The sequence below is a fragment of the Corvus moneduloides genome, chromosome 6 (genome assembly GCF_009650955.1).
Source record: "Corvus moneduloides isolate bCorMon1 chromosome 6, bCorMon1.pri, whole genome shotgun sequence".
Classification (NCBI taxonomy): Eukaryota; Metazoa; Chordata; class Aves; order Passeriformes; family Corvidae; genus Corvus; species Corvus moneduloides.
The window spans coordinates 6,726,068-6,753,098 of NC_045481.1; the positions used below are offsets into that span (position 1 = coordinate 6,726,068).

A 27,031-nucleotide genomic window follows, 5' to 3' on the forward strand; every position below is an offset into this window, starting at 1 on the left:
AAGCCCCGCCCCGGGGCCGCCGGCGCGGCTGCGCGCGGACGTGGCGCGGGCTCGGGCGCGGCGGGAGCCTCGCCGCGGGAACGGGGCGCACGGAAACGGGAACGCGCTCCAGGGGGCGGGGCTGACACCCTGCGCTGGGCAGCTGGGATGTGGAGCTGGGCAGGGGTGGCGCACGGAGCTGCAGCCCCCAGGAAAGCAGGAACACACAGGATTATTTCCTAGGAGGGACCCAAACACTAAGGAAGACAAGAAGGTTAATTAGGTTTCCTTTTCCTTGAGCTTGCTGTTAGATTTTCCAATTAAATTTCCAAATAGTATTTTTCTCCTTTTTTTACTTACCATTTACTAGGCTAACAGATCCAGGCTATAAGAAGGAAGATGGCATAACTAACATTTGCTTTTTTTAATATTGGTGCAAGTTTTGTAATTCAAAATTCCTTGTTCTACTCCGAATTTACTGTTCAGCACCGATGAGTACTGCATTAATCCATAACCTTAGATGGATGTTATTCAGTGAGGAAAACAATCTGTACCTTTATTTTCGTACCAGTTAAAATCACATTTATAGTCTTTTCTGATGAGTGATGTGAATAATATTACCAATAATAAATAAATAATCTCAAGAATTTTTTTAAACATGCAAATATTTTTATTAGCTTTATTTGCACTTCCAATTTTAAAAATTTAAATGTAAGCATTTGAGCTATGTATTTTTCTAGCAAGATTTAAAAAGAGCTTTATCTAAACCCAATGACATGGTCAAGTTACATGGACAATGACCACGGACCAGTATAAAAAACACACCTTGTACTTGAGCTAAATAGTCACCTTAAAGCAGAAGGTCAATCAAAATACTTCTAAGTACTGACAGTTTCATTTGTCTGTCACTAGTAGTGTGCAATTTTTAATTCTACATGCTCCAGTGTCGGTTATTCTTACTACTTCTACTTATATTGGTACATTATGGATTTATGTTCCTACCAGTGCAATTATCTTTCTGTAAGCAGAGATTACCCTTTTCTGTTGATCTCTGCAACATTTTGAGTAGTTTAGTAGAACCAGATACTTGCATTCCTGAGGAATCACAGACACACAGCTCACCAAACCCCCAACTGCCATGAAAAAGTGTTCCTTTTTTGTTTATTTTTGCTTCTTAACAGTTATTTGGTTGGCAATTTTGCAGTGCACTGAACATAGCAAAATATCTAAGCACATGACATAAAAACACAGAGACCCAAATTTCACACTTAGGTTTTCATAGTAAATACCTTCCCTCATTGTGAAGCCTCATCCTGCCAGAGCTGTCACCCAAAACTAATATCTGCTCACATTGGTGAGAACAGTTCTGAACATTTCCAGACAGGAGGCAGATGCTTCCACTGAAGACACAATATGCATTATAAGACTGTATTGCAAATGTCAGTATTACAATAATATTTTCAGCTGGTAGTTTTTCATCTGAGTGTCCCGGGGCAGTTGCCACAAATTCATCAAATGCCTTCTGTTCCTTGTTCATGTGGTAAAAACAGCTGCAAGATCAACTGGAATGCCACAGTTCTACAGCCACGGACTTGGTGCCCAGTACTCCCAGATGAGTCCAGGTGTACTAACAGAAAGTACTATTTTTTGGATAGCACACCAATGCTCTGAGTCACAGAGTACCATGGGTAGAGATGCAGCTGTGAAGTTCACCACAGGAATTGCAGGGCAGATGCTCCAGAGATCACTTCTAACTCTTGACAGTTACTTTATGGACATAAAAGATATTTTGAGAAAGGAATCTTTAGGATCCCCACCTTAAAAGAAACAGGAACAGTCTAAACAAATCTGAGTTTCAGTGTCATGTACTCTAGGCCAGAGGTAAAGAACTCAAACAGCAAGTTGTCTAGAGTGAGATTTTTTTTTTTCTTTTTTTCCTGGGTTTGCATCAACCTAATATGCCACGGTTATTTTTGTGGCAGTTTATTTGGGCTACCTATGCTAACTTTTTCAGTGTAACAATTTGTAATTAGCTCGTATGTGCATGTAGACAAAGTGTTACATACCAGGGATCAGTGAACATAACTCCATCAGCAGATTTCTGCAGCTGAAGTAGCAGAAGTTAATGTGATTTGCTGGAGAAACGGGTTTATTTTTAACATCTTTAAAAGGTACAGCTCACTGGTTTCACTTTTCAGTTCTCTTCTGTTTGTTGGGCATTAGGGGGAATGGGAGCTGGCAAACCTCTCTCCGTCATTTTTTGGCAGTTCTATCTGCAGAACTTGACAAAATGTACAAATGAGGCAAATTTATTCACTGATGATCAAGTTTTGGGATTTACTGAAGGTACTTCAATGCTTAATTGCCACTTAGTGCTGAGTAAGCATTTAATAAACCAAAATCAAAGGCTGATTAAATTATATACTCTAATTACATAGTACAATAAAAAGAAGTTCTGATTGCAAAGTCAAGTTGTTGGGTAAGGACACCATTTTTAGAAGTCAGCTCAGAGTTAGCAGTGCCTGACTTCACATAACCTAAACTAACTTCCTTCATGCTGCAGTAACTGAGCTGTCTTTCATCTCTTTGCTGCAGCAATTCTTAATTTTAATAATGCTGCTGTTGGTAACAGTGCTCACAATTTCTCATATCTGCACAGAATGTCAGGTTAAGATTTTATACTGGATCCTGTTGAAAGCAAAATCCTGGGCCATGCACTGCAGGCTCCTCCTCAGCCTCCCCAACTGTTTCCTGTAACTATCCCTAAGAGGTTGAGTGGGTGTTCTAGGCATATTCAGGTAGGAAAACAGACTGCAGACAAGCATTTTTGTTTTCCTGGTCATCCTCACCGCCTGCACAACCCTGCTAGGGGTGTACATATTGAAATTTGATTTTTTATTGGCAATTTTGTAAGTGGCAAGAATTCCAGATTCCTCCCTGAGGCGGAAAGATCAAGCTGGGCACTAAAGCAGGAGCCTTCCTTCCACCTGAAGGGGAGTGCACAGTTCACCTAACACATCCTCAGTCTTTCCTGTACTTGTACAGAGGCAAAACAGTAGAGCCAAGCCTGAGCCATTACCCTTCTGCCTGGCTTTTCCCAAGAACCTCAGTCAACCCACCCACGTGTGAGATTCCTGAATACAAAAGGCATGCATTATAAAGCAGCTCAGATCTGCTGCTTACTGACTTTCGGGAGGGGCAATTTCTTGAGAAGGTGGATTTGTCAGATTCCACAGGCTGTACAGGTTTTTGTTGGGAGGGTACCATCTTTATTTTTGCATCAATATCTGATCTCCTAACCCCAACTGCGACAGGTTAACACCAAGATCACTTACAGAAGACTGGTCACCAAAAACCCAAGTTCAGCACTAGGCCATTGTATCAGATATGTATTTCAGAACTCTTGATCATAGATACAGTGCTTGCATAACTACTGAAGTGTCTTATACATAAATTCTGAAACAGTAATTTATTTGCATTGACAAGAAAGAAAACTCAGCAACCAGAAGTTTAAAAAAGGTGCCCAAACAGGCCACTAAGTGTAAAGAGCCAACCTAACCATAAGCATTTATTATTTTTCTCTCAACTATACATTAGTGAGGTTAGTCAGCCTGAAGTCTAGACACAATACCAACACTGACACACAGCCAGTACATCAGGAAAGAACTGAACTGCTGCTGCAAGGCAAGCACAATGCAGTGCTAATTACCATCGCTATGAAATCACTCTGAATGCCAGACCTGTTGACTCTGTGCTTTTACCACTGTCTTAAAGATACTGGCAACTTTTACACCTTCAAACCTTATTACAAATGATCAGAGAAAGCATTATGTCTCATAGACATCAGCTCAGAGAAAATATTCTCACTCTTAAAGCTGAAAGTGTCAATTTGAGTAAAAGCTTTATTTCATTTGCAATTTCAGCATCTGCAGCTGATGTACTGCAGTCCACAGCAATGACCACTAAGCAATCAGGAGCCATTACAGCATGAATAATGCTGCCAACAGTAAATCACCAAAATCAAATTATTAAAGTACCTGCTGCATACAGTGGAGCATGGGAAACAGCATCCCTAAATTCCCAGTTATCTTTGAGAGTTAGTAGAAATCTGGGTCATCATGTTCTGAAATGTAACCATTCTATACGAGGGAAACATGATTACATCCCTTTGCCTAACAGCATGAGGTAAGCAATTGCAAAGGAATTCTTCATTAAAGGCATTATTTTGGCAATCTTCCCAAGGCAGTTGTGGATTTGATTAGCCACCAGGACTGAACTCTCTACAGCAGGAATTACCACCCACATATGGCTACTGGCATATCAGGAGAGATGATCAAACGTGATGGGTTGAATAATTCAAGGAAATTTCTCAACTGACATGGAAGCAGAACATACTTTCTGTTTATGCTTGCTAAGCTACTATGCCAAATCAGCCTTACACATTTAAGGGGAAAAGAACTTTCCAAAAACAAACTTTGGGGTTTGTTTTGGGGGTTGAAACCACCCACAAACACAAATCTGAGACTACATGCAATCAAAGTCTATTAGAATTAGTACAGGCAATGGACTCTTCTACAGCTACAGTAACAGATAACCACAACAACAAAGTATCGGTCCCAGAAGGGGAAGGGAGGGTCAGAACACAAGAGGCACATAAATGCAATCCTACCAGCCATACATCAAAACCACATCATCTGTAAACCAAGGATTTGCCACACCATCCGAAAAAGCTATTGCATGAGGTCAGAGTATGTCACTCGTATAAAGCCAGAGCATTCAGTTAAGCCAATAATAAAAGGTGTAATAAATACTTTCCAATTAAGGGAGTCATAAGAAAATGCTTTAGAAAAGAAAAGCACCTATCTCCACATCCAATACCTCTTCACAGACTAAGGCTCTATTAAAAAGTATCAAAAAGGAGGGGCAATTCCCAGTGCACTGCAGGTTTAAGCTTCTGGGCAAGAATTTGCTTTTACTTTCTGCAAAGTATTAGCAAGCAGAAAGTCAAATCAAATTAGACAATCTATATGTGAATCAGAGCTAAACTGTTTACAGATTATTTTTACCTGTAAAAGTTTATGCAGTTCTCCTGTATCTGCTTCTCTTGTGATCTAGAAGTCTCATGTAAAGAGCAACAAACAATATACAACTGAGGAAGATCCAAATCTCAGGTCTGTGGAGATTATTCAGTTATCAATAATACTTGGTCAGGAGGGACTGATCCAGTTACATCTTTCTGGTTTCAGTTTGTGGCAAAACTAGAATGGCCATGAGGCTATCAATTAAGCTCCATCAGCTGTTTAAGCAGAGGACCAATGCTTACTCCAAATCCCTTCAAAATTATTTTATTTAGAAGGAAGGAATAATTAGACCAAGCATGTATGACTCATTTTATGAAGCAGTGAACCAGAGGTTTGCTTTGGTAACGAGGATTTAATTATAAGGACTTATAATTTTGAGTTTATATTTTCTGGGGTTCTTTGAATGGTTTGGTTTGTTATCGTCTTAGCATCTTCAAAATTATCTTGAAACTTAGAACTAATAACCAAAAGATTGTGTATTTCTGTGGTCCTTGGAATTAACATCCTGGTTATACAAGTTGTAGGTTTGGTGAGCATGAAGGATGAGTTCTTACCTTATGTAAAAAGTAGAGTCTTGTTCACTAGCTCCATGTAAATCTTCCCAGTTAGCAAAACAAGGAGGAACACTGATGAGTGCCCAATAAATGGATCTGAAATGGCCTCACAGCTTCCTTGCAAGGGGCAGTTCCCATCTCCTCTACCATGTTCTGCAACACCTTTCAGATATATTTAGGTACACACAACTGCTCAGACTTCTCTCTGGGTGTTACACAACTGCAGGAAGAGAGGAAGCAAGAGTTGTGCAGTAATATTTTTTTGCTACATCTCTCCAAGTAAATTGAAACTATGTTAATACAAGAACACAAATGAATTAATGCTTTCTCATGCTTGTGTTAAAGCATCTTGGAACCACGGTAGAACATAACCCAGAGCATTTGAAATTAATAGTATTCTTCAGTTAGCCTGGTTTACTAAGAAGTAAAGCTCATGCAGATGTACTGCCTACATACATTCCATGAAAATCTGTAGATATTAAATAATCTGGAAAAAAAGGTACCCACAACTGGCAGATTTTTAGAGCACATTTTGGAGTGAGCACAAGTTACCAGGAAGGATCCACCAGGATATAAACTGGTGTGGTGGTTTTTCAATATTTTTCTTAAACTTTTGCCTCTAAAGCCCACCCCTTAATAGACAATATTGTTGTAACAATCATTGCTATATGATAATATAAGTAAGTTTTCTTGTGACCAGTGTTTTACATCTGTGGTAGGTGTCCAGCCACTTGGCCCTGAGCGCTGGAAGGAACAAAGACAATAACACAACTGAATCCAACAGGAGTTTATTTCCCACTCATTGCAGATGAAGTTAGACACTTCAGTTCCCAGTCAATATAAGCTTAAATATTAGTTGACAACTCAGAAAGTGTACAATGAGTACAAAATCATTAACAACAGTATAACAAAAAATTCTGATGTATTAATTTTTAAAACATCAGTTGTACACTATTATACAGCAACCATTATGTGATCCTCAACTAACTCGGGGCTTGCATCTCAATTGTTTTGGTTTTTTTTAAAATCAAGTTCTCCAAGAGGTTGAGAGACTGGGTTACAACTGCATTATTTCCCAAAAGGCTACAAACACACAGCCTGATCTTATACAGACAAAGCTGGTTTGTATTTTATCAACAATTCCTTTCATCAGGGAATGCAGTAACCAGAAAAAAAAAAAACTATACATAAAAAAAATTAAATTCCAATACACAATATATTATATATATATGTATCTATATTGTACTACAGATTTCATATAAATCAAGTGTAGGCCAAATTTTGGCATAATTTTCAAGTGCATTAAGTTTAATACGAAATCCCCCTCAGACTGTGCTCTTACAGTTCCCATTATTGATCTTTTTCAGTTTTGATACTTTAGACATCTAGAATTGTCTTAAGAGCTAATTTCCATTTCAGTAATAACAGTCTTATCTTTCATTACACTTTCTAACAAAAATAAACTTGTGGGGGGGAAACTTAGTGACTAATTTAGTCAAAGTTCAGGGACTAATAAAATTCTCCAATTTGATGGGAATTACTTACATCTACTGGTCAGTATTTTTAAGGTACTATTATCCCATGTATCCTCTCTTCTCCTTTGATCCTACAGGAACAGTTACTGATAATACACTGCAAGCACATATTGCTTCCTTTTGTTTTCTTACAAGGCCTCTTACCAACATGCAAATAATTTCTGGTGCAGAATGGAGTGCAAAGAAATTTTTCTAACACATGGCTAAATTTTCTTCAAAACCAGCATGTGATACTTGCTTTTTAGAGAACACCTAAAGTGCTATAGCCTTTCTTCCACACAGTATCACATTTTGTTTCCAAATTCAGCTTTGACTGCCTTTGTTCAGGAAGTATTGCAAGAAGAACAATGACATTAGTGACCCAAGCAATCTATTAATTTGACAAATATATCATTTACAGTAAATTTTAAAACAGTCTTATATATTTTTTTATGAAACAAAAAAGCCACTTAAGCTTTCCTGTAGAATAAAGTTCTGTCAAGAAGTTATTCAACTTCCTCCCACAAAAAAGTTAGTTTCCTCAAAGTTGTTTGTAGACTACATAAATAAATTGTATAACCAACAAGCATTCTACATTAGACCAAAAAACCACTCAAGAATCAATTACAATAAGTTGAGTCACAATACCCCAAGAAATCAATTCTCCTCTAATTTTATCTACTGAGTTTAATCTGGGGTTTCTTCATTTGCAGAATTATGGTACAGAGGAGGAAGCATTAACTGAGTGTTACAAATGTGCAGCCAGTTCCACCTACAGACAACAGTCTTCCAAGTCAAGCCCTTTAGAAATCTTGTAAAAATGGGGCTAAATGTGATTTTAACAAGAACAATCTCTCAAAAGCAAGGCTATCACATTTAGAAGCTAAGTCACTTCACATACACACAGCCTGATCACAGGTCAGCACGGACTTGCCCTTCAGGGTTCACTCTCGATGTCATGTGAAAGGAACCAGGTGCAAAACTCCCGGTAAAGTTAGCAGGAGTTTGACAGCAATGCCCCTTCATACCATTGAATTATTAAATATCTTCTGTACTGTGTGTGAAAAACCTCCATTTTTATTGAGAAAGCAAATACTGAAACAGAAACAACTTTAGCACAACAGATGTATTTACTTACAGCATGCAAGGATTTGTTTTTATATATTTTTGCAGCTAACAGCCCTTAAGTATTTACAAGTTCAAAATTACAATCTTCACATAAGTAGCAATTGCTTACAAAAGTTCTGGACACTCCCTCGGAAATAAGCAAAAAATGGAGTAAAAAATACTGAGAGCAGTAATAAAAAAAAGCAAAGGAAAACATATTAGCTTCTAATATGCAGACAATTTAACACTGTTCTGGTAAGAAAAAAAATAACACAAAAGTCACATATCACATTTGGAGATGCCATTTTAAAAGATATGCATCTTTCTGTTTGGTTTTTCCTTCCAGGAGAAATGCTGTACATAACTTAAACAAAATTCCAAATAAATAAACAAAACCCAACTCCCTTTGGTTTGCCAGTTTACCTTCAAGTCGCTTCTCCACCTCCTGCTTTCCCCCGCGCAGTTTGCGAGGCAAACGCGATCAGAGACCCAACAGCTTCACAGGTGATCACACAGGAGAAAGCAAACACAAAGCTTTTTTATGAACATGAAATTTTTTTCCAAAATAACAGATTCTAAAACTCACCCAAGATGCAATGCACATGTCAGTTCTGACTGAGGGCCAGGTCAGAAAAAATCCTGCTCCTATGTTTAAGGCAGTCTCAGACTAATTTTCATCTCTCCAGCCTCTTGGGAAACAGAATTTTGTGTCAAATTACTCTCTACTCACCTGTTGGTTTTAAGGTTTATTTCATACAATAACTAAAAAAGAGCAAATTTAGCCTGCAGCTTTTTGAAATAAATGTGCATTTACATCTGGTTCTATAAAATAGTATTTCTCTCTGAAACTGAGGGAGTTCACTAGCAGGATGTTTTTGCACCACATTGTGAAGGGTTTCAAGTATATTGTCTTTCTGCAAAGACATTTAACTACCTTTTAAAGCTATGTTAACTTTATTTATAAATAATTTGGTACCAGCTGATGCTCATACTAGAATCATTTTTCATGTTCAACTCCAAGAATAGGTTAGGGCGAAGAAAGTGCTCCAGTTTTACCTGTTGCTTTGTTACGTCCAATTCCAAGGAATCTTAGCTTATTATTAAAGAAAGTTATACTACAATACAAATACTTTACTTGGATTTTAAGCATTTGCATGTCTGTGATTCATTCTTCTCTAACAGTAGTCATATTGCATGACATTTTGTGCTAACTGCCCTCTCGAGCTGAACCCCTTATAAAACATGAAAATAGAACAGTAAAACTTTTTCTCATGTAAACTTCAGTGAAGTAGTTGCTGAAGGTGCTGTATAAACATTCTGATGGACATTTCCTGGGTACTACATAGTGGTACATGGAACATGACATTTTGAAGTTATTCAGTGTAATGTATAAAAATATAAAAAATACATTTATGACAGTAGAATAAGCTACAGTGCAATTTTCCTTAGCCTGTTGAAAGCTCTGTGTGATCTTTTTCACCCCTTCTAGATTCTCCACAGTACATCTCATGTTCCATTAATACTACAAGAGAGCAAGCACAGCTAGAAAAGACAGCTTTAGTTACACTCCTTATGATGTAAACTTGAAGTTTCTATAAGTCCAATATGTACCTTAAAAATCAGTTTTGCTCACTTAGCTCTTCTGTGCTAGAATTTAAACATTTTCTGCTATAAACTGTAAAGCTAGGATATTTAAGGAGAATATGCCCTAAATTTCAGAGGAAGTTATCCTATTATTTTTACCAGTCCTCAGACTAATTTAATATAATTGAAACTACACCACTTGCTCAGGGCTTTAAGCATAAGGCATTTTGTGTACATTCCCCCAGCTACTTATTTAATGGCTATCTTGGTGTGTGAAGCCAAATCAGTGGAAATCCCACTCTCAAAACCTCAGAAACCAATTTACCTTGTACTGCACATTCAGCACTGAACTGTAAAAGAGGAACAGACAGAAAAATCAAATCCAGAAACATGGACTGAAACAAGTTAATAATTTTCTATGGGGCAAGGTCTTTTCAGCTATGGAAGTTGTTTAACACACTCTCAGTTCTGAATACCTCAGTTGAAATACATTCATAGCAGTGCATTTGGGATGCACTGGAGAAATGCACCAGAAAAGTTAAGTTTTTCACATCATCTAGTGCCAGTGTACCATAAACCTCATCTGCTTCAAAGAAAGTGAAGCTAATTTTGTAAATCTACATATTAACAGCTTGGAGACATCTCCAATACAAAAAAACCCTTCCAAAACCAAATATTGTTTACAAAAAATGTAGGCTTTGTATGCTATCTAATCACCATATTTCCCAACCAAATGATGCTTTTCCTGAAAAACATGTACAATACAAAATTAAGTAATTTGTCTGGTCAGACACTAAGACAGCGCTTCCTGCAATAACTGTTCCTGACATGGAAAGAACAGATCAGGCAACACATGAACAAGACAAGATGAAACAGAAAACAGGCACATAAAATTACACTTGAAGGGAAAAGGATCACGAAAAGCTCAAAAGCACATAATAAAATCCTGCCAAATGTGGACATCACAAACTGTTCATACATTGACCACACTGTCTTGACTGCTCACAATCTGTCAATCAGAATGATTATAAGTTTAATTTAATCGTTACATTCTCTTATAACTATCTAAATTGGGTAAAAGTGATTCTTACCTTTAAATATAGTATGTTAATGCATAAAAATACATATTTTTCTAGAATAAGTATTATATTTTCTAACCAAATACCTAAAAGCAGTGGTCCTTCTAGATTAATTTGGAATAATAAGTGAAGCCCATTTCTTTGCAGAATGGGGTGATTTTATTGTTTACATGTTTAAATAATTAATTTCGAATATCCATCCACTGTATAAACAATCTCCAGAAAAATATATCCTCTTGCAGTAACTTACAATACACATTAAAAATACTTACAAAAGGGACTATTGTTCATTTACAATATCTTGAGCTCAAGGACACAATTCCTGGGTCATTTCATTTATGCAATTTTGATCAGGAAAAAGTGAACATTCTGGTTAACTTGAACCATGTCAGCAACATGGACAATCCAACATTTTTTAATATCTGCCTAATTATGTAGGATTTTCAATAAAATTAGGCATTTTTACATCACAGTATATATGGCATTTCTTAATTTAGCAACAGAAAGGCACAGTTATTAAACCATAAAATACAGTACCTGAATTACATATACTCTAGTGATATCTACCAATGCTAATCCAGACATTTTTCTCTGCAAAGAGGGCTAAATAAAAAGGCTTCTGCTTGTTTATTTAGAAAAACCTCAACCTCATTACAAGTTTGGTCCATTAGAAATACCTATTAGCTGAAATACCTTGAAGCAGGACTTCAGGAAAAAACAGAAGAAAGCAAATTTAACAGTCTATGGTCCAACAACTTGAATAAATTACCGTGAAATGGCAAACAGATCATGAATGGAGCCTTCTGATTAGCTGTCAGACATACCTGTTAAAGTGTCAGTGTACCCAGGTACAGACTGGCAGACATCCCAGATACATTCACTGCATCACACACACACACAGACTTGGTTACAGCAATAAGTCCAGACACAGCATTTACAGAGGTCAGCACTTCTCCTGGACTGGTGCTTGACTCCTGGCCCCAAACCATCCCCAGAGACGTGCAAAGCCCTTTAAATGCTTTCCCTGCTTTGTATTGCTGTTAATGTGAAGACCCTGCTAAAGCCAAGCTGGCCGGCCTTCCCTTAGCAAACTAGTGCACCTCTTCAAAAAGCAACTAGCTCAGTTCTCCCTACTCATAGTGATCAAACTGCATCAGGAAAGACCAATGAAGTGGAAGAGGCAAGGAACAACAAACATGAGGGAGAACCCAACCATTCCATAGGTAATATAGCGATAGGGAAGCTCAACCTCCATGCACTGCCTGGCTCTCCGTACGTCCTCGTGCGGGATGCGGAATATTTTACACGCCAGCGGAATCGTGGCTTTTTTCATGGCGACTTTTGTTAACAACAGAACGATGACTCCAATCAACAACCGTAATATGGCTTTTCCAAACACGGTGACGGTGAGAGAGGACAGAGACAAAGGCAAGGTGTGGGGAGGAGGATCCAGCTGCAGACCCAGGATGTAGTTGACGTGAGAGCCACAGGCCACGCCAGCACCACAGCCCAGGATCTGAGCTGTGTCTCCTCGCGACGTGCTCCATGTGTCCAGGGTGAAAGAGAAGATGCCCAGGGCCAAATGGAGACTGATGATAATTAAGGGTGCATATTTGTAAGTTAAGTTGAAGTTATCAATCAGGTCCACAATCGGATGGAAGACAACCAGGATAAGAATAGCATACAGAAATCCAGCAATAACATCCTGTTGAAGAGAAAGATATGGTTTCAGTGTAATAACTATTTTTAAAAAAACCCTCAAGTTACATGAGCTAGAATACAAGCCTAGCTGCTGTATTGTTAAAAGCAGCTTGTGGATTCCCATCTTTTCCTTTTTACAAGATTAAATCTTTCTTATATTTAACATAAGGTAAGGAATTGCATTTGATCACCTGTTAAAAAATCACCTCCATCCTGACCAAATCATGAATGAATTTATGATCAAAGGATCCTTCATCAAGGTTGCAGGTCCGGACTTTTTAGTAAGGCCTGTTGCAACAGGGCAAGGGATGATGGTTTTAAACTAAAAAGGGGGAGATTCAGACTGGATATAAGGAAGACATTTTTGTCAGTAAGGGTGATGAGGCACTGGTACAGGATGTCCAGAGAGGTGGTGGATGCCCTGTCTCTGGAAACATTCAAGGTCAGGTTGGACGAGGCTCTGAGCAACCTCTTCTAGTTGAAGATGTCCCTGCTTATTGCAGGGGGCTTGGACCAGATGATCTCTAAAGGTCTCTTCCAACCCAAAACCATTCTGTGATACTTCTATGATTTTATCTGTGGGCAACATTTGTCCCTGTCCAGGGCCAGGGCATTCCAACCTACACTCAGCACAAATCCAGCCCAGCTAAACACGTTCTGCCCACTCAAGTTTGCTGAAACAGCTCAACAGTGGCTCTGAGAGCCTGGGTGCCAACACACAGGCTCGCTGGCAGCAGCAGCTGGTACAGCAGATGAAGACCACTGCAGCCAGGCGCTAGAGCAGCTTCGACTTTCCACTCCAGCTTCAGAATTAACAATGCTGGAAGAATGAGAACTGTTTCCAAATATTAAAGGAAAGGAAGAGATAACTTCTGTGGCTTCATAACTGATTTTCAGTTTTACTATTGTTTTTAAAGATCTTTTCTTAATGAAAAGGTTACTCAATTGTTTTTTACTTCAGCATTAAATTTCAGTTACTGTTGACTAATCACTCAGCTGCAAGGAATTCTCTGCAACTTTGGTCACCTTTAATTGTTACGGAAGAATTTGTGCAATCCAAGCACTACAAAGTGGCCCGCCTTCATTTTCATGCTTATCAACTCTTCCAGATGAGCCAGGAGGTGGGACTTCAATCAGCAGAGTTTGTATTGCTCCAGCTTCAATGAATCACTTTTATTTGCTTTCACTAACTGAAAGCTTGATAAAAGGTCTAATAAAATTGACTGATATAAACATCAGAGTTGCTCATTTCAGCAGCAACAAGAACTTTCTGCTCTATTTGCCACCTATTTGCCCCCAAACTTAGGCAGCATGGTTGATGTATATTGCAGGCAACACATGGTGAACTGTATTCCCTTGAACTCTGCAGAGGATTCAGATATGAAACTGCTAAATAGCCCTGTCTGCTCACTATTTGTTGCACAGCTTTGTTCTATGACATTTTGTGTTAGCTGAATTATCAGTCCATCACATCACCCTTGACATAAGTGGTTTTAGATTGGGAAGCCTCCTAACTACTAAAGCAAAAATGTCATTTAATTTTTCTGAGATGCCTTATTTTCCCATGCTCCTTTCACACTGTGCTCATCTACCAGCTTTTCTACTCCCTACCAGGCTTACCCTTTTCTGTCTGTTAGCTTTTCTTCTAGCACATGATCCTCAAAAATATCTTTAGCCGCCATCATTAGTGGTCTTGCATTGCGATTACCACTTTGTAGTATTCTCGTTTTCTCATTTTTACATTGCATACACTTGTGTTTCAGTTAGGGGGTTTAATCCTGTTTAATAAATGAGCTTGTTTTCCTAAGGTGACAACATTGTTACCTGGTTTTAGGAACTCTGGCAAGTGAAACCCCAGCATGTAGAGTGGCACTCCGAAATGCACATGGCTTTGAGCGCCTGATGTGGAGTGAACCTTAACAGCCACTTTCTCATTCTGCAAAATGATTTCTACTCTGTAGAGGAAGATTTAGTCTACACTTTAGAGCAGTCATCAATTTCTGCACTAAAAAATGACATTAAACACCTGTTAAGTTTCAACCATGGACTGAGTTTATAAAAGACAAGTATCAGTCTTTTAGACTTATAGAGAGCCACTTCTAACTATTTTTTCAACTTCTCTGCTGAAGAAATGTAAATCTTCTGTTTCTATATGGCAGGACATTCCAAAAAATACATCTGTATACAGTTATTGCACTGTAAAACTTTCAATGTGGTGGACATTCATGAAATCAGAACAGGATTAAAATAGTAGTTTAGTAGTAGATTAGATTATTTTCTTACCAAAACTGAATGCATTCCCATATAAATTCGACTACAGCAAACCAAAGAACACCAGCAGAATGCCAGGATCAGTCCAAACATAAAGGGATACTGGTAGGGAACAAAAACGCAGAAACTGTATTAGAATTTGGAAAGAATAAATTAAAAAAAAAAAAAAAAATCACTCTATGAGCATTCTATAATTAATTCCAATTAATGCCACTGATGCTTACCATTTTCCTTGCCCTAGCCTCCACAGGGCTACCAGAGCACCTTTTCATAAAATTATGGTTAAGTCAAGTTTTCAACCTTCCCCCATCTTTGCATTCAGGACATACGAATTTCAGTGCTTTGGACACACCTTTTCAAAGCAGTAAGAAATGTATCGATCTCTGTAGCAGTTGTCTTGCCATGCTCTGATATCCCAAATTGACCACGTGGGCAGAAACAAGTGCGTTAAACCGTGGAACAGTGTTACACTGGGTGAAGCAGCTACATCACACACTTGTACTGGTAGCAATTACCCAACCAGAATACAGGGGCTTCCCTTTTTTTCCTGGTAAGGAGGAACTCATAGCAAAATTGCAAAGAAATTAAATTCCTTCCTCAATTCTTTGTTTTAGAGCTTCTGCAATCCTTGACTCGATCCCTGGACATCAACATGAAACTCCTAAAACAGTACTCTTTTTTGTTCTTTCCAAACCCACATTAATTTCCTCCTAAAAGCCACATTTGTTAAACAAAAATCATCAAAGAATTACTTCCAATTATTTTCATCTTTTCACTTTTTTTTTTCTTAATAAGGACTGTTTACCAGGAATAAATAAAATTATGTGGTTTATGTGCTTTAATAAGCACATATCATGTAGAGAAGCTAAGTTTTTTAACTTTCTCTGGTTTTGGATAAAAATATGCTAATTTGCATATTACAGCACAGTAAGAACTTTCTCCAGTATTGCAAAATGTTGTACAAGACAGGATACAGCTGCCTTTTTTTGCCACTATTCTATAAAAGATGCAGTCACAAGATAAAATGGCAAGTTTCCAAAACTGCTTCGCCTCCTACGATAAACATTTTCAATATAAACAGGCAGTCTTGATGTACTCAAACCCAGAAACAAAATCTAAGAATTACAGGCAGTTTTCTTGTCCCTTCCCTTGTTGCTTTTATGGGTAACCTGAAGGGTAGAATATCCAACAAATTAGAGAAAATACCTTTAAAATTACTGGAAGAAGTTCTGTGTCCTTTGTGAAGGCCACTTAACAGACTGTAAAGTTCCAAAATCAGTCTGTCAGTAAAACGTTTGAGATAGGATTATCACTCTTCTGCATTTTTCCAACCTTCCCTGAATTCTCAACTCCAGGACCATGTTTGTATGACAAACCTAAAATAACGTTCTCAAACTAAGAGAAAATTAGGAAGCTTATGTTTCACATAAGAAGCAGATTTCACATTAAAATCAATTCTAAATGCCCAGCTCGTTGTGTTCTATCTAGACTAAACTGTAATTCCTGTAGCAACACTTGTCTTTGCTTCTATTTCATTCATCTACAAACTGGATCTAAACAAAACTATGTACTTGTGACTCATTTCTGGCTGGAATGATGAAGGAACAAACTCAGTTTCCTGCCTTTCAGAACTCTGCTAATCCTGGGCAATACACCAGTGACTCTGTCACACTCGGGCATGATTGCAGAGTTATCAGACACCAACATTGCTACAGCAGCCAGAAAAGCAGCCCCGGTACCTTGCAACTGCAGCCACATCCCTCTGCCCCATTGTGCTTCTCCCTTTGCCACTGGTCCCAGGGTAGAAGGAATGCTGCCTGCATCAGCAGGCACACAACCTCGGTGCACGGTGCTGCTCCACTCTCCTTCCCCGAGGACTCCCCAGGCAGAAGTGCTGTATATGCAGGGACAGCTATACCCTGTGGCCTCTGAAGCAAAGAGCAGCTTCGAGTTTCAAAGTGTTTGGCCATCACTTGATACTGTATGTCCATCCTTGTCTCGTGACACACATCTTTTGTGCTTCCAGGGCCCAATCAGGGGTAAGGCTTTTCTTTAATAAATAAAGACTTGTCCTGTTTCTCTAATACCTGACAGAAACAGAGGCTGGAGCTTTAGCAGGAAGACCAGTGAAGTGCCACGCTCAGCAGGGCTCAGCTGCAGTTCATGATACTGTGGGTAAGAGGTTGGGATTGGGGGAGGGAAGAGGTTTTGCTGTTAGCAAAATCCTGAGTACAAGGAGTATGAAGGAAATAGGTGAGGAGTCTTGTTTTATGAGTCCTGAGCAGATGATTGTAAACAGCAGGGAGACTAGAATAAATTCTGAAAATGAAAGAAGAAATGCTTGCTGTCAGGGAGCTCTCAGGGGAGGAGTGTTTGAGGAAGAAAGAAACAGAAACTTCAGCTCTGAAGAACATTTTGGAAAGATTATTTGGCTCTGTCATATCTCACTCTAATTCTGAATAAATACCCCTTAAACCATCTAAGAACATTGGCTAGTTTAGTTTCTCTGTAGCAAAGCATAGTAGAATAGCTTGGGGTGAAAGATATATTTCAAGGCCATCTAGTCCAAGTCTCCTGCTAGGAGCATGGACATGTTCAAGACCAGGTTGCTCAGAGCCCCATCCAACCAGGCCTTGAATGTTTCCAGGGATGAGGCATCCACCTCCTCTCTGGGCAAACCTCTGCCAGTGTTTCACCACCAGAAGTAAAATACTTCTTCCCTAATCGAATCTAAATTAATCCCACTTCAGTTTAGGGCCATCACCCCTTCTCCTATCACAAAAGGCCCAAAGAAGCTGGCTCCCATCTTTCTTACAGGCACCCTTTAAGTCCTGATCACAAATTAAGATCAACACCCTGCATCCTCCTCAGCCTGTTTTCACTTCTACCTTTTAAAAGCAGCCACTGGGTTCATGAATTCCCAGAACACCAAACTGGTAGCACTTGCTTAAAACCTGCCCTGAGGTGGTAAGACAAGCATATATTTGGTCCTCACATGCAGGGATAAGTGCACAAGGTGACTAAAGGAGAATATTAGCACTCCCACACACCTTTGAGCTCAGCAGCATGCCGAGTCATACCACCAACAGGGGACATCACCTGGATCCTTGTAAAACGAGCTGATGCCATAAACTTACTTCCAAATTGTTGCCTGCAATGCTGAGGTACCAGCAAGCCTTATAATAATACTGTTTTATAATAAAGGATATAAAAAATCTCCTCTCCCAATCATAAATGAATATTCAAAGAAAGAAAAAAAATAACAGCTTTTACTAGGTTTTCTACTTAAAACAAGCACATTTTATGAAAGAGTAGAGTGAAAATGTTAATATAAACTTATATCAAGTGTTCAGGGAAGAAAGGCATAAGCACTTTTTTTTTATTATGTTGACTTGGGTCTCTATACCTAAATAAGAGATACTAAAGCAAGACAGATGAATTCCAGCAGTTTTAGTCCCGTGGTTCCTGGCATCCCAAATCAGACCTATAGAGGCACAAAGGACAAAAGATCACAAGTTTACTTCTACCCTCTTCCTCAATTCACTGTTGGTTTTACTCATCTAGGCATCAGAAGGCAGACTGGCATCACATGTCCTTTCAAATGAGGGTGTGGAAGGTTGTCAGAGATCACAGCTGGGAGAGGCAGACATAAAACCCAGATTTCATTCTCTCAGCTTCTTTTTGATAAAAGAATTGATGCATCATCATTCTTGACCACACTTGATGTCACTTTCAGTCACATATTCAGGAGCAGCCCATTTTGGACACTAACATCTCAAACACTGTCTCCATGCCCTCAATTAAGACCATCTTATGCATATCTTAAAAAACTCATTATGGCTCCATAGCCAACATGCCACCTCAACAATTCTGAGTGTGAGAGTATTTTTTGAACTGCATACTGCTTCCTTTTTTATAAATTAAAAAAAACCCAAACCAATAAGCATATTATTTAAAAAATAATAAAAAAGTTAATTGATTTCTTAACTTCACATATTAAGGTAAAGCTAGGTATAAAGCTGACTGAATAAACTACTCATCATGTCTCAGACCTCAATTTTTTCCCATATCCAGAATCTTGTTTTAATTGAAGAAATTGAATTGAATTAAATTAATATTTGGAAAATAGCAGTGAAACTACTCTCATTAAGTCCTTGAGAACCTTATGCCCTATGTTTTTAAAATAAAACTCCCATTCAATAGCAAATTCCACTACATCCTCCAAAACAGGCTTGCAAACTTCTGACTGGATTATACACAGAACTCTTCCCCATCCTCCTCCCTCTCCTTGATCTTTTTGCCAAGAGTCTTAATAACATAACCATTGTTTAAAAATGCTCATAAGGAAACAATCTGTCCTAAAAGCTTTGACCTAGGTCAGAAAATTCCTTCTTTCATAAAGGAACATTATTAAAAGACACTCTAAATGCTCACTTCTTTACCTTTTTAAAGCACATTCTACCCCAGAGAAGTTTCCAGCACCCACAAAGAGTTCCAAAGTAACTTTCTAATATTTTCGGTGTTCTACAGTATTCAATGATCTTTTTTAATGATATCATAACTCAGAAGTTCAACTTGCATTTGAGACAATTATTTTGGGCAAGAGTTCACTTAAAGAATCCAAGCAGCGCTTGCAGCACCAGCCTTTTAATAAGGTATTTGGGCTATGTACTGGCAATAGTCATATGAAAAGCTATAATCAATGTTTATGGGAATGACTCCAGGACCCTACTTGGACAGATGAGTTCAAAAAGCACAGCATAAAAATGATTTTGTGAAGGGAGCAAAAAGAAAGGAAGAAGAGGATTGTTAGAAAAGAGACCAACAATCAGTCATTTTAGGAAAAATAAACAAACTTTTTCTTTCAAAATGGGCCAGGTGGTAAATACCCCTGGTTAAGCTATATTTATCAATCATTTTCTCTTCTCTTGCACTGACCAACATTAATATCAAAAGGCATAAAGACCTCAGTGTTACATGTGACTACAAGAACCTCTTCTTGAAATTCCAAGATAAAGTTTTCAATGCTAGTCCTGCAGGAAGTTAAAATATTTAATTTTCTGCTACACCTAGTCTGAAAAGAAATTAAGGAGTAACAATAGGAATTAGCTTGTTACTTCTTTTCATTGCAATCATTGAAATAATAAACCCTCTCTGAACACAGCTAGCAAGGATCACTTACTTACGGCTTGCTCTGTTTATGCCCCAGCACCTAAAACTACATTTTTTCTGCAAAACAGTGTTTTCTCAGTTCAATCAACACACCCTATTTGAAAGAACAAAGAGTGCTTTACACGTGTACAATGCACCAAGGAAGAAAAGAAACTGTTTGAGAACTATTTCCTTTGAATACCTTTTCATCAAAAATTCTGTATCCAACCTTACAGCATTTGTTTTTACATGTTTTCCCCCAAGACCCGTTACATTAATTAAAGGTTTGCTTAGGCAAAACTGAAAAATATATTTAGTGACAATCAACACAGTTTAATAAGACAGGCTGCTGTATTCCTCTGGCAGAAATTCCCTAGTGACATTGTCAGAACTGTCTGTGCTCTTTTCAAACTTTTCAGAACACCTGCATTAAACAGGCCACACAACTTTTTTCAGCTTCCTTTACAAAAAAACTACAGGCATTAATATGGCCCACAGAAGAAGACCTTACATCTCAAATACACAAGACAAGGTCAGTTCTGACTGCCCAAATTCCCATCTCTCTCTCTCAAATGTTTGCCATTGTGTGGGTAATTCTGTGTTTTCAGATCATCCCTTCAGCTGTGCTTCCTGTGTCAGAAGAGTTTTTGTTTGACTGTTTAAGAAACGTGTACAAGAAGACCAATTAGACAAGCATGCATGCATCTCTTTGCCAAAGTTTCCTCTAAACATTTTAGTATTTTAGCCAAAGGTCCATTTTGGCTTCTCTTAGAGGTGATGTGTCTCTTTCTGAAAGGAGACTGCACTTGCTCCTGCACACAGATTTTGTATGTAAGAGATGGTTTTCTATGTGTAGCTTCCGGTTTATCACTACATCAATCATACTGATAATGCAAGCCTTTCAACAAGGACAGTTAAAACGAGGATTTGCCCCTTTCTGCAAAATTCTTACTACAGCACTGTTGTGATTAGGCTATTTATTCATCCCCAATAACCAATTATTCCCTATTTCCAGTGGGGATCAGAGAGTTTAGTCTTTTGAAATGAAAGAGCAGGCAGACAATTCTCAAGGTAATATTCAGTAGTGGTCAATCAGAATCACAGAGCAATGCAGATCTCCCTGAAATCCCAATACAGATCCTGTCAAACCCATCCTGTTCAATTAGATTCAACAGCCTTGGTTGATAAAAGTCATAGTGCAGATGAAAGATTTCTGGAAGGGAGTTTCATGTGGTACCACATAAGAATCTTACACAACCGGTACCGGTGAGAGTCAAAAGAGCACTGAGTAAATGAAAACTGTAAATGAAAAATACATCAGAGAGGCCACTGGAGAATAGATGCATCTACTGTGGGTTTAGCAGTGGTGTTTATCCAGGTCACCATTAGCATCAGCGGGGTGGGAAGGCAGTCACTGATGACAGGCTTTGCATATCAAACATTGCAAACATGTATCCAGGGAGGACAATGCTGTCATATTTGGCACCACAAACTGCTTCAGACCGTAAATCAGCGTTGGTTAATATAGTTAAAGGCCTGCTACTCATCAACCCAGGCTCTGGGCTCCTGCTGAATATCAACCAAAGTTTGCTCAGTGGCTACAGTGAGAGTCAGCAGTTCCTCACTGAGCTCATTAATGCAGAGCTCAGGAAGGAGTGCAAACCCATCATTTCCTAATGCAGACAGCTACTGCTAGAGCCAGGCTGATCCTGGAGGAACTGTGGGAGAGAAGCATATTTTCTGTATCCCTGGCTGATATTTATTTTTTCTCCTCAAAATAAGCCAGAGTTGTGACGCATTCAGGTACCATCCCAACTCAAGTACCATTTCTAATAAAATACATCTTGGTATCTATTTGAAATCGGCAGTTCCACATAATCAAACAAAATATAAAAAATACTTTTTCCACTAGTCTCAGCCTGAGCCTTTGGAGATTTTGTGGATAATTAGCAGTTCACACTATCTCTTCCTCCCCCATTTGGGACATGATATAAGCCAGCCTGGCTCAAACTGCCACTATTTCAAACAAAGCAAGTTTTCCCCAATTTGATAAAGGTTACTTTTTCCTACATCACATCAAGATCTATAACCTCACTGTCTTTTAAGTGTCTGCTCTTTCAGGGTATCAGCACTTCAAAGACAGGGGATGGAAAAAAAAAAAAAAAAAAATCAACATCTGTAACATTCCCAAATTCTCATGAATCTTTGACATGAGCTTTATATCTCAAGGTTACTCAAGTGTCTTTGAAATAAACGGTTCTCCCTGCAGAAATGTAACATTAAATAAATAAATAAATATGGATTATGCAAGTAGAATCAAAAATTTCAGGCAAGCTCTCATAACACAGGAAGAAACCAAAAAATTTGGATACAATGGACAGAACAGTTACCAATTATGAAAGTTATCTTAATACGTAACTTAATTCTGTCTGAAAGACTGTTTCATTGAATATTTCCTATGTCCAAAGTCTCTAATTGTGGTAATTTGCCAAAACTATCTTTAAAGTACATTATCTCTGAAAATATTTTACTTGAACAATTGCATTTATAGAAAGTATTTTAGTTTGGGTTTTTTTCAGTCAAAAATTGATTCGAATAGTATGTGAAAAGAAAATAATTGTAACAGGATTGCTTAAAGGCATTGAAAAATTGAAAAGCACAAACTCAACAGGTTAAGAAAAAACCCTATTGCAATCAAAACATGTTTTTAAATGGAAAATCTGGGCCACACCTATAAAAATAAAAGCAAATTTTCTGTGTTCTCTATGGTCATCAAGAAAAAGACTCAAATAGATCATCTTTGACAGAAAAGAACTATCACACAATAGTAGGAAGTCATAGATCACTGAAAGCAAACTGCAAATAAGCTACACAAGAAAGCTTCCCTCCTCACTGGTGTAGCATCTTTTAGAGCAAGAGCAGCTTTCTTTGGTTTAGTGTAAACTTCAAAGTGACAAACTTAAAGCTGCCTGTACTGCAGAGTAAAAGTCCCTACAGAGAGTTACACTGTATCTCCTTAAATTCATCCTCAGCCTCGTTCCACTACGATTTGCTGAACCAACAGCCCCAAGATGTGGACTCATCACAATCAGGCACTGTGTAAGGCTTCTTTATACTAAATATATACAGAAAGACTGTACTCAAACATTTGCCAACAAACTTAAACCTAGCCACCTGCATCTACTGGTAAATTTGTATAATTTAATAAAAATCAAAATAAAAACTCCTTTATAATTAATAGCTTTCCAAGAAGTTCTGAGGTCAGTCTTTTCTAACACCATTTCCAGAAAAACACCATTTTCCATGACAAAAATATGTCATGCAGATTCTATTCCCTTTCAACAGGAGTAAAACGTGGAGAACAGAAAAAGTGTCAGATGAAAGGTTAACTCCAGAGGTGAATCAAAAGACTCTTGACATGCCATTGGTTAATTATTGATTAATTTTTGGAAATAATTTAAGAATCAGAAGGGTTTTTTTTTTTACATGAGTACTTTGAAATGATAGAAGTTGGTTTCAGAGAGGTCTTTTATTCATACTTGTCTTCTAAGAAAAAGGAATTAAAATCAAGACTCTAACACTTTGTCTCTTCATTTTTTAAGAATGGTTCTACATGAATAACAAGGCTGAATGTTTATGATTTCTTACCATGCATCCATGATAAATATGTTTAGTCAATTAGCAGAGTGTTTCACAGACTGCAGGGGCAGGGTTGGCAATCCACAGATTGAACTTGGTTCATTGGCAAAAACACCATTTCACACACTGTTTGCTGGTTCTATAAAAGCAATTGAGACAGGTTCTCCTCTGCACACATGACATCAGTCTGTGCAAAGCTGATCGACTGGTACTGCTAAATGAGCTTTCCCACATGCAAAGAAGTACAAATCCAGTTTGTCCTTCCAGCTGACATCAACCCGACACATCTAACAAGCAATAATCAAATACACAGATTTTGGTCATTAATAAAAACAACTTTGAGATTAAGCATCTCAGTGACAGAACTTCAAATATTTATTTCAAACACCCACAAAACATGACATTATTACATATTTTTATATATATGATACATATACACACACGTATATGTGTATATATATATAAAATTCTTATGCCTGCATAACTCCAGCAGACTAATACTTCACATTTTCCTAGCAAATATGAATCCCTAATAGCTTCTTTTTGGGCACCTTGCACAAATAGATACATAATCTTTGGTTAGAGAAGCCAAATACAATCTCTAACCCTTAACCATCTCATTCCTTTCAGTCACCCATTCTAGATGCTGAGATGGAGTCACAAAGTGTCAGGCAGCGCCAGCAGACTGACAGTAACTGGGAAGACAAGAGTTAAGCCCCTGCACAAAGCTTAGAATCAGAGTTAGTTCTCTCTACCAACATAACTTACATCCAACTTAAACCAGGTAAGTATTACAGTAAGGATTAGTAAACAGCAACAACTTAAAAGTCGAATTACTGCCTTACTTCTTAAACATTATACAGCAAAACGCTACACTGGACATTTATCTGGGAAAGCCGTCTCCCTCCGTTACTACTGAAACTGGTGCAGCGATTTAGAGAGCTGGATGTGCTTCCTTTGGAGTTGCTGCTGTTGCCATACTTCCAGCAGCCAGCGCCAAAGCACATGCCACTGCTTGCGTAAACCAGATGATCAACAGTGTTATTCTAACTTATCTATTGACCCTAAGTGCAACAGTCAGATTTCAAAGATTCTGCCGAATGAAGGTGCTGAAAATATCACAGATTATCAGTTCCTGCTAATTATGAACACATTGATAGGTTGTAAAACCTCCTGAAAGTACAAACACCAGAAATAATCATTTCTAGCTTGTTGTTAATGAAAATAAAATTGTTAAAGAAAAGGCTAAAGCTAAAACTCACTGACGCTACAAAGTGACTTGAAGCAAAGAAAGATCAACAAGAAGCCCTTTAGTTACTGGCTCTCCACCAAATTCTCACTCTGTAAAACCAAATGCCTGTAAAAACATTGGATGCTTTTCCAAACTTTGTGCAAAGGGACAAGTTGAAAAGAAAACCTCACAGGAACAAAACGCAGATTATTACCGCGAACTTTTCATGCGTGCTAAACTAATTCCCAAAGCCAACACAACTTCCATTCACAAGACAGAATTACTAGAACACTTCTCGTTATCTGAGCACTCGCTTAAATCCCAGGGAAAAAAAATAAATAAAGGGTGAGGCAAGAAAAAAGGTACGAATTTCACATTTTCCCAAGCAAACTCAGCCAACTCCCCTCCTGAACAGAAATCAGGTCTGCCACATCCTTACATCCCGAGGCTGGAAAGCGGACGGATAAGGACACGGAGGTGTGAGCATTACCTGCCAGCGGCCGTAGCTGAGCAGCAGCAGAGCCAGGGGGATGGCGGTGCCCGACATGGCGTGGGTGGAGGGCATGCTGTACTCGGAGTTGTAGAAGACCTCCAGCTTCACCACGGGTGGCGAGGCAGGACGCGGCCAGCGGATCACATCCTTGGTGCACTGCCCCAGGTACATTACCCACACCCAGATGATGATGAGCCTCCGGCCCAGCCAGGCGTCCACATTCCAGATGCAGAAAGGGAAAAAGAGGATGTAGAAGAGCTCGTTGCCCAGCTCCGTGCCCAGGCTGAACAGATAGTAGAGGAAGCGGCTACGAGTGGCGAACTCCTGGCTGCCGTCCTCCTCCTCCGTCAGCGAGTTTCGCCGCGGCCTCCTCGTCCAGCGTCGCGGGGTTCCCGCCGCGCCGGACAGGGCCCCGTTCCCAGCGGGATGCGCCTGCCCACCCGCGGGACCACCGTTCGCCACCGACCCCCGTTGCTCCGCGCCGGCCCAGCCCGAGGGCCCCTCCACCCCGCAGAGCCGCTGGAATGCGGCCACTTTCCGCGGGTCCTGCAGGTGGGCGGCCAACCGGGCCAGGCGCTGGCCGAGAGACATAGCGGCGGGACCGGGGGCGGGCTGAGAGCGGTGGGGGACTTCGTCCGAGGGGCGGAGAGGGGGACGGGGGCTCCGCGGAAGAGGACAGCCGCTCCCTGAGGAGAAACCCGCTGGAGGGCGAGGCGCCGCGGAGCCACGAACACCGCGGGACTACCCTCGCCTCAGCGCGGCCCCTCCCGCTGCTCGCGCCCCGCTCGCCCTCCCCGTTCACTCCCTCCCTCCCTCCCTCACGCCCGCGCCAGCCCCGCCCCACCGCGCCTGCGCGCAGCCCCCACCCCGCGGGAAACGTCCCTCGCACCGCGGATTGGCCGCGGCTCTCTCTCGGTCCCGCCCCCACGGGCGGCGCAGCCAATCGGAGCTCGGCACGGCGCGAGGCGATGCGGGGCGTGAGGCGGCCTCGAGCTTGAGGGGCAGAGGCGGCGGAAGGCGGGTCGTGGGGTGGGCAGGGGTACAGGGGTGCCTCGGAGCCTCCTTCTCCTTCTTCTCCTTCCTTATAGTATCACAGAATCAATTGGGGTGGAAAAGACCTCTGAGATCATCGAGTCCAGCCTGTGACCGATCACCACCTTGTCCACCATACCATGGCACTGATTGCCGCACGCAGTCTTAAACACCTCCAGGGACGGTGACTCCACCAGCTCCCTGGGCAGCCCATTCCAATAGCTAATCACCCTTTCCGTGAAGAAATTCTTCCTAATGTCCAACCTAAACCTCCCGTGGCGCTGCTTAAGGTTTCTCGGAGCCTAAATCTGGTGGTGTAAACATGAGAGGGAAAGCTGAGGCTGCGAGTGGTCATAGCTCCGGCGGTCAGGCCGGTTCAGCAGTGGAGGCAGTCAGTGACCCACAGGGCTGCGGAGCTGCTCAGGGAGGTTCCGCAGTGCCTGAGGCAAGGGGTCCTGCCTTATCCTGTCTCCATAGTCATGAGGAGATTCCACACCTCCTCCTGAGTGTGTGTGTGCAGGGCTGGGAGTTCAGCAGGACCAGGACATTTGTGAACAGGTACTTTGCAAGTCCACAGTTGCTGGGGTTTTAATCCTGGAAATGCTGTGAGAAATG

General features: G+C 39.9%; 1 protein-coding gene across 1 annotated transcript; it reads right to left on the minus strand.

The window, feature by feature from the left end:
- Positions 1-6,386: 6,386 nt before the first annotated feature.
- Positions 6,387-25,975, minus strand: SGPP1 (sphingosine-1-phosphate phosphatase 1). The gene is made up of 3 exons (XM_032111508.1): positions 25,382-25,975; positions 14,883-14,972; positions 6,387-12,603 (listed from the first exon to the last, which is right to left on the minus strand). The coding sequence occupies exons 1-3, from the start codon at positions 25,973-25,975 to the stop codon at positions 12,052-12,054; spliced, it is 1,236 nt and encodes a 411-aa protein (XP_031967399.1). The 3' UTR covers positions 6,387-12,051.
- Positions 25,976-27,031: the final 1,056 nt, after the last annotated feature.

What these genes read in the sequence shown, in the direction of transcription:
- SGPP1 (XM_032111508.1), bottom strand. Translation starts at nt 25,975, where the DNA reads ATGTCTCTCGGCCAGCGCCTGGCCCGGTTGGCCGCCCACCTGCAGGAC. An exon ending in TCAGCTACGGCCGCTGGCAG is followed by an intron (nt 14,973 to 25,381) that starts GTAATGCTCACA and finishes GTTCCCTACCAG; the next exon opens with TATCCCTTTATGTTTGGACT. An exon ending in TGGGAATGCATTCAGTTTTG is followed by an intron (nt 12,604 to 14,882) that starts GTAAGAAAATAA and finishes TCTCTTCAACAG; the next exon opens with GATGTTATTGCTGGATTTCT.